Source organism: Quercus lobata, chromosome 2 (genome assembly GCF_001633185.2).
Source record: "Quercus lobata isolate SW786 chromosome 2, ValleyOak3.0 Primary Assembly, whole genome shotgun sequence".
Classification (NCBI taxonomy): domain Eukaryota; kingdom Viridiplantae; phylum Streptophyta; class Magnoliopsida; order Fagales; family Fagaceae; genus Quercus; species Quercus lobata.
The window spans coordinates 101,917,179-101,930,607 of record NC_044905.1 but is presented as its reverse complement, the minus strand read 5'-3'; the positions used below and the strand labels follow the sequence as shown (position 1 = coordinate 101,930,607).

Here is a 13,429-nt window from a genome sequence, read left to right as displayed (position 1 = left end):
ATGATTTTTTTTTTCATTACTTTTTTTAGAAAGATTATGTACACAACATTTTTACTATATTTTCGTAAAAAATTAAATATAGTAAGTTGTTATTGGTTCTAATTTGAATATACCACTTAAATTACTTTTTCTGTCTATTAGTAATAATCTTCCACATAAAATTTGTTATGAAAATATTATGGATATAACATTACTGATACTTTTTATATGAAACTATCACCTACAAACTTACATGTTGTGAAATTAAAGTGTTATTTATTATTTTTTTTTTCCTTTCAAAAATCATTCATGTATAATTTTAGTTAATGACCTATTTAATGAGTAATGTGACTTATTTAAAATAATACATATGGATTTTTTTTTATTCGATAATTACAATGGGGTATGTAGATGAGTTTATAAATTTACACATAATAGGATAGATGATATTCTTCCAAACCAATTGGGAGGTGAATTTATAACTTTTTTGTTAATTTTCATTTGTTTTAATGGAAAACCTGATCTGAAGATAATTTTTTGCGTTTTTCTATGTTTAGTAATATCAGAAAAAAAAAATGGTTTAAATTAAATTTATCTCTTGACTTTCCTTATATAGCTTAACATAAGATAAAGTTGTTTTTCCGTAAAATTTTCTAAAAAAATGACTATCTTATCCTAAGCTGAATAAATAAAGTCAAAAAATAGTTTTCAACTCATTTTAAAGTTGCTATTTTTTTTTTTTTTTCTTTTGAGATAAAAGTTACTATTAAACATAGAAAAATGAGATATTTTTCAAGAAAAAACTTTTTGAACAATGATATATTTTAGAAAATTCTAATGTCAAAAGGAATGGAAGAAGACAAATTTTTAAAGGAATTTTTAAGACAAAGTTAAATCTTTCAAGTTCCAAAAAATAACACTTTTCAAAAATTCCTATTTAGTAAGGGGATTGGAGGTTCAAACAATTTTGTTTATCGCCGTTGTCTGCATATAAGGGTAATTATTTTGTTTTTTTACTTTTATATTGGAGGAATTTTTCATCAACAATTGTGTGTATGTAATTATATGTATTGGCTCTACACTCATAGTCAATGGTGTAAATTGACCATTTTGAACTTGGGGACTAGACAGAAAACACAAATTAAGAGGTATCAAAATGTATTTTTGCTTATCGTCTTTTCTCCACACACACACACAAAAAGAAGTATTTTTGCCAAAAACAAAAGTAAAAGAAACCAAATCTGTTTATTCATGTGGTATTGTGGTAATCATAGCCCCACATGCGCTATGATGTTTGAAGTCTTGAAGTAAAACGAAAGGCTGAGGGATAAAAAAAAAGAATAAAAAAGAAAGAAGGGTGTGATTCGTGGGGTATGATATAAAATTTATTTAGTACCATGTTATTTTTCTTATTATCTTTTACTTGACTTATCAAAAATTTGTAAAAATATATTTTAAGGATGTTTAAATGTTTTTTCTTTACTTAATTTTACCATGTTATAAAAATTTAATATTTATTCGTGTTTTGATTCTCAACAAAAATAATATATATATATATATATATATATATTCATACTTTAATCATAATTGTTTCAAAAAAAAATCATAATTAATTACTAAATCGATTATGATTTAAAAACCTTGGTAATACTTTTTATTTATTTATTTTTGAGAAACAATACTTTTTATTTATTAGACCTTGGTATTACATTGAATATAAATCTTTGCAAATTTCTTTTTTCTTTTTGGAAGGCCTCGACATAATATATATAGAGACGCATGTTGGATTTTCTTATTAAACATTTCAAGAAGGTTACTATCTGGATAACCTTAAATCTACATTAAAAATTTATTAGTTTATATGGAATTTTTTAACACAAAAAGTCATTTTAATATAGGTTGACTACGATAAGGCATGATAATCAACAATGACAAGTTTATATTAGTAATGAATTATTCTAAATTTTAAAAAAAATTTCTATACAAAAGTTTAACAATAGTTAGTGTATGGACAAGATTTGTAATGACCCAACACGATACTGGGTTCGCACGTAAATAGGCCCAAACAATATAATTTGTAAAGCGTGGGTGTAAAGAACTAGGTTAACTTTTCTATAATAAAAAGATTCACCCTCACATATATTGAAGGCCTAGAGCTGGCACAACGATCGTTTTCTTTGGTAATCGATACAGTTCTTTTTCTCTTTTTTCTCTCTTCTTTTGTCTATGTTTTCTTTCTTTCTTTTTTGTTCTGATCCTCTTTTGCATGTTCTTCTTTCAGTTTATATACCACCCTTTGTATTCCATCCTCACCACACACGTGTAGGTTGGGTTCGGAAGATTTCTTTCTGTCCCATCTAGCATCTCCTGGAACTTCCAATGGGCAGCTATAAGGCTGCCTCCTTACTGTTCAGGTATCACCTCCACATTAATGCGGCCGGAGAGTTAGTTGAGAGGTAATTAATGCGGAGGCAGCTGTAGTTATAGATATTTGTTTGTCTTTTCCCTTTTACCCGTGGTCTGTTATCCTATCTTCAGTGGTGACATAATTCTGAGGTCCGGTTGCAACAAGACCGCGTCCTGATCGTCCTCGGACGCATATTGCCGAGGAGTATGGCGTCCTCGGACGAATACAGAACTCTACCCTCGTGATATTGACTACCATCCCCCTCGGTAATTGCCTTATGACCTGACTTGGCCTCCTCGGACGGATATGCATCCTCGGATGGGCCATAGGCCCAACGATCCTGACCTTAATGGGCCTGTTGATCGAATGGCCCCCACAGTTAGTAAAAAAAAAATTGATAAATTTAGAATAAAAATGTAAAATTTATCAAGTACCAAAACACTTGTAATGGCAAATCTTTCCATAACCCATTGAAAAAAGAAAAAAAATACTAAGTAAAATCAAACATAATATTTTTAAATACACTTTAATAATTAAAATTTTAAAACAATGAATTTAATTATGAAGTAAGATAATTTTGAAAACATGCCCTTAAGCAGAGGGCATGTTAATACACAATATTTTAAATATTAATTTAACAAAGTTTGGTCAATCGGATATTAATTGAAGGAAAATTATTTTTCCTTTCGAGTTTGGGGTAAAATATCATTTCCCCAAACTTCAAGAGAGAAGAGTATAATTTTTGTGTATATGTAAAAATTAGGATTAACTATGGTATCTGATGGGGATCAATCTAAGTTTAATTCGTCCATAGTGGTCATCCAAACAACCAAACCACATCTATAATAATAGCATCAAATAACCTTAAGAGAAGTCCAACAATAGCATCATGTATGACTGATACTCGTCCATCAGTAGCAAGACCATTCAATCTCATGATAAGGCTATAACCAACACTTTTGCTTAAGATCGGCCACCTACTTCTATTGTGTGGCTTGAAAGCCTTACTACAAATTCTAAATTTAATTATGCATTCTTGCAATTTTGTGGACAACAATATTTCCAAATTTTATTTTCCTGTTGTTTAATGATGGTACCTTCTTAATGAGAAAAAAAAGAAAAGAAAATAAGGATATCGAAACATACTAAAGTCTTTTTCCCCAATTTTTTCTTCTCATCACTTATTTAAACTTTTGTCTTAATGTCACATGAGAGGTGTTGAAGTAAATATTTTTGCACTTTTGTTTTGAATCGCAATTCTGTTGAGTTTTATTAATTTTTGAGATATGTTTTCAGTGTTTTAGATTGTAGGAAGAAAAAAATGAGTTTGAGAAAGTTAGTTTAAAACTAAAAGAATAATTTTTAATTTCTAGTATGTTCTTTTATGATGTACAAAGTGTTATAAATAGTTGTTATTAAGGCTATGTTTGTTTTGGGTGGACTAGAAAATTGTTTTACACTTTTATTTTACATGAAAACCAAACACTAGAAACCATTTTCCGGCATATTTTCCAAAACACAACCAAACAACTAAAAATATTTTCCTTTCCAAAAAATATTTTCACCTGAAAATTTTTTACATTTAGAGAACATTTTACATCAAGCCAAACACAGCCTAAGAAATGAAAATTTTCCTTACCTTACCTTTTGCATTCTTGAGAAAGAGTATACTGTTTTTAATTTTGGTAAGATAAAATTTGTTTTAACATATTTGATAAAACTTTCCTGAGCATTGTGCATGTTAGTAACTAGTTATTATTAATAATAATAGTCAGATACTCAAAAAGGTTAAATACCCTCATTTAATTTCTCAATTAACATAACAATACAAATAAACATAAATAATATAACAATAAACATCAACATAATATTAAAAATAATGATGGTAATGATGACGATGATGATACTTCTTGATTGTGATTTTGGTTTTAAAGCAATATCCTTAATCTCAAGTGTTCATTATTTAATTTTTTTTACCAATAATTACAGGCTGGCAAGATGTGTATCGGAATATATGGATAATTAATTATTCCCTCTTTATGCGTTTTCATCTTTAATAATTTGTACTTGAAATGGTAATGTGCTTGGCAATGGCAAATTGAATGGACTAGTTGATATCAGCATAAGTGCATTTGTATTTGAGAAATAAGTACCATGTACAATTTAATCTGCTAACATTCTCCATTTTTTCAACCATCAAATTCAATTTATTTTTTTTCTTTCACAAAATATTAGAAAGTTAAATTCAAATATTTTAAGAGAAAACTCATATGGTTATTATCTCTATTTTTTTAAGTAGAAAATTTATACAATTGTAACAACTATTGCAAAGGTTTATCTATAAAAATAAAAAATAAAAAATAAAAAATAAAAAAAAAATTGGATAGAATAACTCCCATCCATCTTCCATGATTCGATCCACAACACACACACAAAACCGACCCTTTTTTTTTTTTCTCAAATTCAAAGTTAAAAGAAAAGAACAATTTTGTGGAGAAACAAAACTACATGTTTAAAACTCTAGGCAAATAAAAAAATGACTTCTTAAAAATTAGCACACTATTAAAAAGAATTATTTGTTGATAAACCAATGGAATTATGACAAAAGCTAAGAACAATAGAAGACACATTCCATCCAAAATAAAACTGACTTTTGAAAATTTGGCACTCATTAGCAAAATCGTAATTACAAGAAGTAACAATCTGATGTAAGCAGCATAACATAGTGTTTTTAATAGGATTGCTTCCACGCCCTTTTGGTATGCTTCAGGATTATTTTTGGAAAAAAGAACATGCATAGATGGTAATTGGTATGTAAACGCCATAATAAACTTCTCACGTCCCTTTTAGAAAATGGCAGTTTACGCATATATGATTATGGAGGCACTTAGGGATTCTAAGCCTTTTATTAGGGTTCTAACAAAAATGCTTTGATTTAAGATAATTGCTGATAGACCTTGATGCACTAGCTATCATCATCTATTGACACCCTACACCCGCTAACAATCTCAAATTCAATTTCCATCCCAATGGGACTAGTTCCTTTTGATTTGAGGCCTTCCAAAAGGATTGATGAAATACCTTGGGATCTGCATGCTTCACCTTTTTCAGTTTCCTTGATATGAAGGTTGCCAAGAGGTGGGTAATGACTCTGGGAAGCCATCCCATTAGTAATATTAATGAGACTAATGCATCTTCATAACTGCCCCCCTCATAAACTCCCACCCTTGCAATTTTTATTTTATTTTATTTTTATTACCTTTCTTGGAATTAAGTTGAATTCTTTTCTTCTACTTACACTTGGAAAAATCTAGCTAACCAAAATATTTTTGTTGAGATAAGGATTTTTTTTTATGGTTAGATTTTTTGTTTTCAATGATATATATCACTAATGAGTACTTTCAGGGGGATAGTGATACCAATAACAATACACATAAACATAAACAAAATAACAACAACAATAAAAATCAACATAACACAAAAACTAATAACTGCTCTAAACTTCCAATTGTTGGCTGGTGTATCTTAGATTGTTGAATTAAAATCTTAATTTGAGTTAAAAAAAAGATTAAAACTAATCATGATAATGATGCTTAGTGATTTTGATTGTGTTTTTAGCAATACTCATAAGTCTCCATTGAAATGGTAATTGTTACTCATTGTCTCATTCTCCTAATTAAGTTGTCACCAAAATCACAAGTGAACACTTCTCTCCTTAGTCCTCACACAAATGCACGAGTAGAGACAAGCTATAATGCTCCTACCTATGTCCTAACTATTACACATTTTCTTTTAGATAATTCAGTTGTTATTATAAGTTGGGGATTTAAACCTTAGTTGTTCTTATAGAAGAGAAAGGCAAAACCACTAAACTAAAAGACTTTTGGCATATTATACACACCTTTTATATGTTACCTTTTTTTTTTTTTTATACTAAGTAAACATACTCTTGGTAAGTAAGAAAGTATATTCCTTTTTATTAAATTTGTTTATTACTATTACTCCTATAGTTCGGTTTATAAGATTTGTGAAACAAATATATTACTTTTCCGTTTGGATAGAGAAATATATTAGTATTCCTACTACAATTTGAAACAACTATTCATAAACTAATTAGTATTTTGAATTTTATATTAGTATTTAAGTCTTAGAAACAAATGAATTTGAGGTTATTTTAGGCATGTAACTTGAGGATTCCAAACAAAAGAAGCTCTTTAAATAGTAGTGTGTGTATGTCTCTCTCTCTCTCTCTCTCTCTCTCTCTCTATATATATATATATATATAACTTTTGAACTTTTGATTTTGTGATATTGAAAGTGTGAGATGAAAAAGTGAATGATATTTCGAACTTTTAATTTTGTATATAACTAAAATGAAATCTTTTTAACATAAAACCGGAATGCACTAACACTAGATTGATCACTTACTTCATACAATATTAAATTATTAATATATATATATATATACATAATATAAAATAAATAAATAAATATATATAGATGCATTGCGGTGCAGTTTTCTTATCATAAAACTACATTATGCACCACATAATGTGGCACTGTACGATTATTTTATTTTGCGGACGGTTTTGGTGGGTTTGGATGCGGTTTGATGAATACCTCTGAGTGTGCTTGTGGACGAGTGGGGACTGAGTAATTAAACGAGAAAACGAAGGGTAGATACGTCAAATGGGAATCTAAAACCCCATGGTAGTTGGAGCTCAGAGACCTGCTTAAATCAGCTTATTGAAAATTAAAAACCAAAAACCCTAATAACCCTTTTGTATCAGAGAGCAATCAAAATCTGAGAACAAAAAAATGGCGAGCTTCGCAGAAGCACCACCGGGAAATCCCAAGGCCGGCGAGAAAATCTTCAAGACCAAGTGCGCTCAATGCCACACCGTCGACAAAGGCGCTGGTCACAAACAAGGTCCCTCTCTTTCTCTCTCTCTTAGCATTTCTGAGTGTTTGCTCTGTGAGATCTAAGTTTGAGGTTCTCTCTGATTTGACCTTATGATTCTGCAACTTTTTTTATGGAATTTCTGTATGGGTGTGTGTGTGTGTAAATTTTATCTGAATTTAGTTTTTGTGTTAACCTTTTTCGCTCAATCCTTTCTATTTGGCATCGATTTTTATTGGGTATGTCATATATATATGAATGTGTGGAGAATTCTATGATGTTCACACTTTTTCACTGTGCATTCAATAGTTAACATGTTAAAAGTTATATATATGGTTAACATAGAATAGATTGACGGTTAAAATTGGCTAGGAATGGTACATACAAAATAAAAGTATGCTATATATATGTATGTCTATGTTTTGTTGAGAGTTTCCGAAATCTGGTGAATGTGTATGTGTGTGTTCAATATCTTGAGAACTTGATGTCATTTGTTATATTACTGTTAAAAATTATTCCTGAAGTGTTGGGTTTTGTGGGGTTACCTTTGTTTGTTTGCTGAGAAAGAAAGGATTTTTTTTTTTTTTAAAGAACAAATTTTTGGGTCATTGACTAGTAGTGGTTTAGAAACCGTTGATTTCTTATAGTATATACATAATGGGATAGAATAGTTTTTTAGTGAAGTGACTAGGGGGTATAATTTGAACTGTCAAGAATAACAAATTTTATGGATTCATTCGTGGAAACACCAAATTGTGATGAAGTAATGGAAATCCATTATAAAATGTTCCAATTGTGATGCAAAGTTTTGGTTGATGATTTGGGTGGAATTTATGCTGTGGAAGTATATATTGTATTGCTGGCTATGCAAGGGAATTGTTGGATTTTCAGAATATCATTGGATTGGTAAGTTATGCATGCACCCACTAGGTTTTCAGCCCATGACCTCATGCTCCAACCATTCTTGTGGGAGGAGGAAATGCCATTTGAGACAGATCTCATTGGTTTCTTTGTGTATATTCTAATTTTCTAAGGCTGTTATGTGTTTCAGCCAATGACCTCACGCTCCAAACTTTATTGTGGGAGGAGGAAATGGCATTCTAGTCAGAGCTCATTGGTTTCTTTGGCAATTGTCATTTGGTCTCATGAATACTTTGATAGTTCATTGCAATGAGCCTATAATTTTGTACATGAAAGTGATATGTAGCTACAGTGCAAATTCTCTTGTTCTTTGTTTCAAGACAATAATCATTTGAGCAATACTTGTGCAGGACCTAATCTAAATGGTCTTTTCGGAAGGCAGTCTGGCACAACTCCTGGGTACTCCTATTCTGCTGCAAATAAGAATATGGCTGTGACTTGGGGAGAGAATACGTTGTATGACTACTTGCTTAACCCAAAGAAGGTATGTATGATTCAAGTTTTCCATTGATCGCATTGCTTGAAAAATGTTTTTAATAAAAGAACATATGCTATATACTTGTCACACTTGATTCTGCTATTTGGTCATGGCTCAAAATGGTGTTGCATATAAAATGCATTTTGTGTCTTGCTATTATGTCAGCAATTGCATTGCTGTATTTCATACAGTGTTTTTAAGTATTTAGTAGAGTTTAACTGTTTCAAAACATTCTTATCCCAATAAGTAATGGTTATGCTTTATGAGTTCAAGTGGGTTTAACATGGGGGTGGTGCACATCCTCTGTTAATGTGAAACGTATATATTTCTGAATAAGATCTATTTTATGTGGTTTGACAGTTTAATATTATGAAATTTAGAGCAGTGTTTGGATAGTACTTTCATAATTATGTTTTGAGGAGGTAATGCATTATTGTAGTGTGTTAACCCCTAACATTTTTGTTTCTACCTTTTGGTGATAAACTTCTACTGGAAATTGGGGTCTCCAGGGATTTTATTGCTCATGAATTGTTGCTGATTTTATTATGTTTGATATGTGAACTAAAATTGATGAAATGGCTTGCTGTTATGTCTTATGAGGAGTGTTTTGTGGGAGGGGAATGCTATAACTTTTGGGAGAATTTGATTCTTAATGATGAGAGTAAGGTCTTTATTTCTGAGATCTCTATTATATGAGATAAGGGTTTTCAAGGTTTCTGTGCTTTATCTACTTGAATTTTTAGATCTTTGTATTTTGAATCTCAGCTTTATTTTTATGTTTCTTTTTCACATTTTTTTTGGTGTATCTTTTCGGTGCTAGGGTCTTTTTTTATAAAGTAATAGAACTTTTTATCTCCAAAAACAAGAAAATTCATTACACTTGGGAGTGTACAAGATGGACCTGTAAATTAATATAATGAGAAATTCATACAATCTATGAAAAAAATAATGTATTTTGAAGAGAAAGAACTATAAACTCATGCATTTAATCATACATGATACAACTATCAAAAGAGAGAGAGAGTTAAGATCCCTTCCAAGTAGTCCCCACAAGTTACAATGGAACATGATGTAGGGAAATAATGATGGTTTATTGATTATTTATTGAGCATGTAAGTGATTTGAGTTGATTAGAGTAACATACAGGTGGATAAGCACCTCTGCAAGAACACATGGTTCCAAGAGAAGCTATCAAGCTTATTTCATTTACCAAAATCAACTAACTGTTTTACAAGTACAAGGCTCTATGTTAGAGATTAAGTCTTTTTTTTTTACACACACTCCTTGATTGGAGTGTGGTCTTTTGTCATTTTTCTTGTTCTTCCCTTCCTGTTTTACTTGATCGTTGTAATCTTGGTTATTGATTTATGCCCCCATAGTACATTCCCAATGTACTCAGGTTGGCTGTTTTTCGTTTTTTAATAAAATTTTCGTTACTTATCAAAAAAAGAAAAAAGAAAAAAGAAGTAACAAGGCTATTTATACAACTGATTGATACTAACAGCTAAGATCATTTAGAGATATGGCTAAATCTGATTGGTTAATCAGTAAATCCATTAACCGAGTACAGGTGGAATAACAGCCTTAAGCCTGCTGTTTGGACACAGGTCTAACCGAATCTGGAATCTCTAACTAAATGTCACAGCAGAAAACTCCAGCTCTCATATTCTCTCCAGTTGCTTCTACCTGACTTGGAAATGCATTAGGAACTTAGATATCCATCTAATCTCAATCCTAGCTGGCTGCTGGAAATATTTGACTACACTAGGATAGATTACTGCACTGCTGACATGGCTGTCTCAGCTGCTACAGCTTGTAATGGCTGTTGTTTAGCTGCTGCTGCCCTGTACCAAAGTTGCAATGAGAAATAGTTGTTTGATGTTCCTGCATCAGACTCCCCTTCTTAAGAAACACTTCGCCTCAAGTGTTCTTGGCTACCCTAGGATCATGATAGGCTGGCAGATGCTGCACATTGAAGGTATTTGACATTGCCATGTGTGCAGGTAAGTCTACTTCATAAGCATTGGGGTTGATGATCCTCTTCAAGATTTTGCAACCAATCTTTCTTGGTCTGAGATTGGAGTACTGCCCTTCTGGTCTCCTTTCTTTAGAAATGAACACCCATACTAGGTCACCAACATCAAAGACAACCTGCTTCCTGTGCTAAAGTGGAGGAATGCATTCAAGAACCTGTGTACGTTTGATTTGTGAAAGAAGTAGATGCTAATATAGAGGAGGAAGGAGGTGAAGTTAGAGTTTTAAGAGGGTGCTTAGGGTTCTTATCAATCAATAGCTTTCAAGATTGTGTTCTTTGTGATGGGAAGACCTTGAATGCTTGTCATCTCTTACTTTCAAGTGGAGGACCATGTCAACATGATAGGCAAAAACCATCCATGGCAGAAGGTTAGTGCACGCATTTTGTATAAGATGGTGCAGCCCTACTGCTTGCAATCAAAGCAACTAAACCTCAAGCCAACAGTCAAGAAGAAGGTTGATTCAGCTCTGTGGGACTTCACTGCGCAGAAGCGGCAGCCCTTGGTGTGCTGCCAAAGCAGCAAAACTCTTTATACAAGGCAACTGTATCATGTGGCAACCTAGAAGGCTTGAACTTCACACAAATCTTGTGGCAACCAAGAGCACTTGAGATCAAGTGCTTCTTAAGAGGGAGAGTCCTGATGCAGGGCATTTCAAGTAGTTGCATTTGTAACCAATTAGTTAATTAGTTAGAGATTACTTAAGCATTGGCCAATAGGATCTAGACGCTTGCCAAGCATCTAGAAGGCTGCCAATGCCAAGCCACTAGTATAAGTACCAGATTGTTGTTACGCTGTGATCAGTTTTTGAATACATTTACACAGATTAGCCTAGTGCTATTTTCAAGAGATAGATTTCTCTTAAGAAGGTTTTGTCACACCTTGTTCCTTGTTCTAAGCAACTCTCATTTCCCTTAATCAATTCTAAGTCTAAACAGCAGCCCCTTAAAATCCCCGCATCAGAACAGCAATCCAAATATTATGACTATTTTGTCAACCGAACTTGCCTTTCAAACAGCTCATAATCTATCTGACATCACACACTGTACTCTGAATAAAGAGAACACTAGGACCACAACTTTTCAGCCACCGGACAATGCAGAAGTAGATGATTTACTGTGTTACTGTGTACTAGGGTTATACCCTTTTTGTTCTCTTTTGAATGAATCTTTATTAGTTATTCAAAAAAACGAATATATAAATGAAAAATGAGTACTTGACCACTTATGAAATTTTCTTTGTGCAGTACATTCCTGGAACGAAGATGGTTTTCCCTGGTTTGAAGAAGCCACAAGATCGGGCAGACCTCATTTCTTATCTGAAGGAATCGACTGCGTGATCCTTTTAGTTAGGTTAGACTAATATTTTGTCAGAAGTTGAAGAGTTTGGTTGATGGAGCGAATTTGAAAAATTTTCATTGAAATAGAAGAAAACAGTGTCTATTTTAAATAAAACCATCAGGGGTTTAGTGTATTTCTCTTGGAGAATAGGCTAAAACTCGAACAATTTTGTGCAAGACCCTTCTCGTAAGGCATTTCACCAAATATGGATGCATTTTTTTTTTTTTTGGGGGGGGGGGGGGGGGGTTGCGGGGGCTCTGATATATATACCGCTGTTTGGCATTCTATGATAATCTTTGAAATCATTTCTTTTGGCTTCCTTAGTGTTTTTTTTTTTTTTTATATAAATTTTTTTAATTTTTTAAAAAGCTTGAAAGGTTCTATTTGGATTGCAAGATGGATGAGGTGCAATTTTTCAACCCCAATGATGAGAACTATTAGCTGGGCTCGGGGACCATGCTGTTAAGGTCATTAGTTTGAATATCTTCTTTCCGCTGCCCTTAGGTTATAAACTCATTTATAATATTAATAGTAATAAAAAAAAAGCACAATTATTAAAAAACATATTGCAAATATATAAAAACTCCCAATTTGAATATATAAAAAACTCCCAAATTCATTTATTAGGTATGGAAGGTGTTGACGTGCAATTATTTGTGAACATATTGCAAATAAAACTAAGACACGTACATATTCACGGATGAAATGTCAAATGTCTCCATCAGCTAATTTCTCACAAGAGGCCAATCTAGGGTACCTTTGTGCTGTCACAGCATGTTGATGATTTCCTAAACAACGAGCTAGACTCTAGCTTAAAAAGAACCGGTCAGAAATTTCCAAGGCTAAAGCATTATTTTTTTCATCTAAAAAATTGTGTTGGTGAGAGTAGTAATGAATAAATTGCAGAGTACTGTCTGATTGAGAAGCAACTTTTCTGCAGATAAGTTGATGAACTTGGTTGTTGAATTTACACATGGAAAAGACATAACAAAAGGATGAACCAAAACAAAATGAGAGAAGAAGACAAAACCCCAAAACAAAAAGGAGAAAAGAACGTTGCAACTTGCAATGGAGTATTTCAGTAGAGCTTCAAGAAATTCAAATGAAATTATTACCAAATGTAGGCAATGACGTTAGGAAATTTGTAAAGAAAATATTCTAAAGTGAGAGAGGCAATGCTTGATTTTTATTTTTCAGTGATTGTTCATTTCATATCAAAGATTTCAAGACTCTCTTTTTAAAATTTATTTATATTTGAAAAAACATATAAAATGAAATTTAATTGCCAGTAGTAAATCACTAAATTGACGTTTTTATTTTATTTTACTTTTTTTCATTTTCAAATTCCTTTGTGGATATGTGGTAAATAGG

General features: G+C 31.9%; 1 protein-coding gene across 1 annotated transcript; it reads left to right on the top strand.

Annotated features, from left to right (window-relative positions):
* The first annotated feature begins 7,093 nt into the window (after window positions 1-7,093).
* LOC115977591 (cytochrome c-like) lies at window positions 7,094-12,193 on the top strand. Its single transcript, XM_031099520.1, has 3 exons — window positions 7,094-7,316; window positions 8,558-8,691; window positions 11,965-12,193. Exons 1-3 carry the CDS (start codon window positions 7,205-7,207, stop codon window positions 12,055-12,057), a joined length of 339 nt encoding a protein of 112 aa, XP_030955380.1. The 5' UTR covers window positions 7,094-7,204; the 3' UTR covers window positions 12,058-12,193.
* Window positions 12,194-13,429: the final 1,236 nt, after the last annotated feature.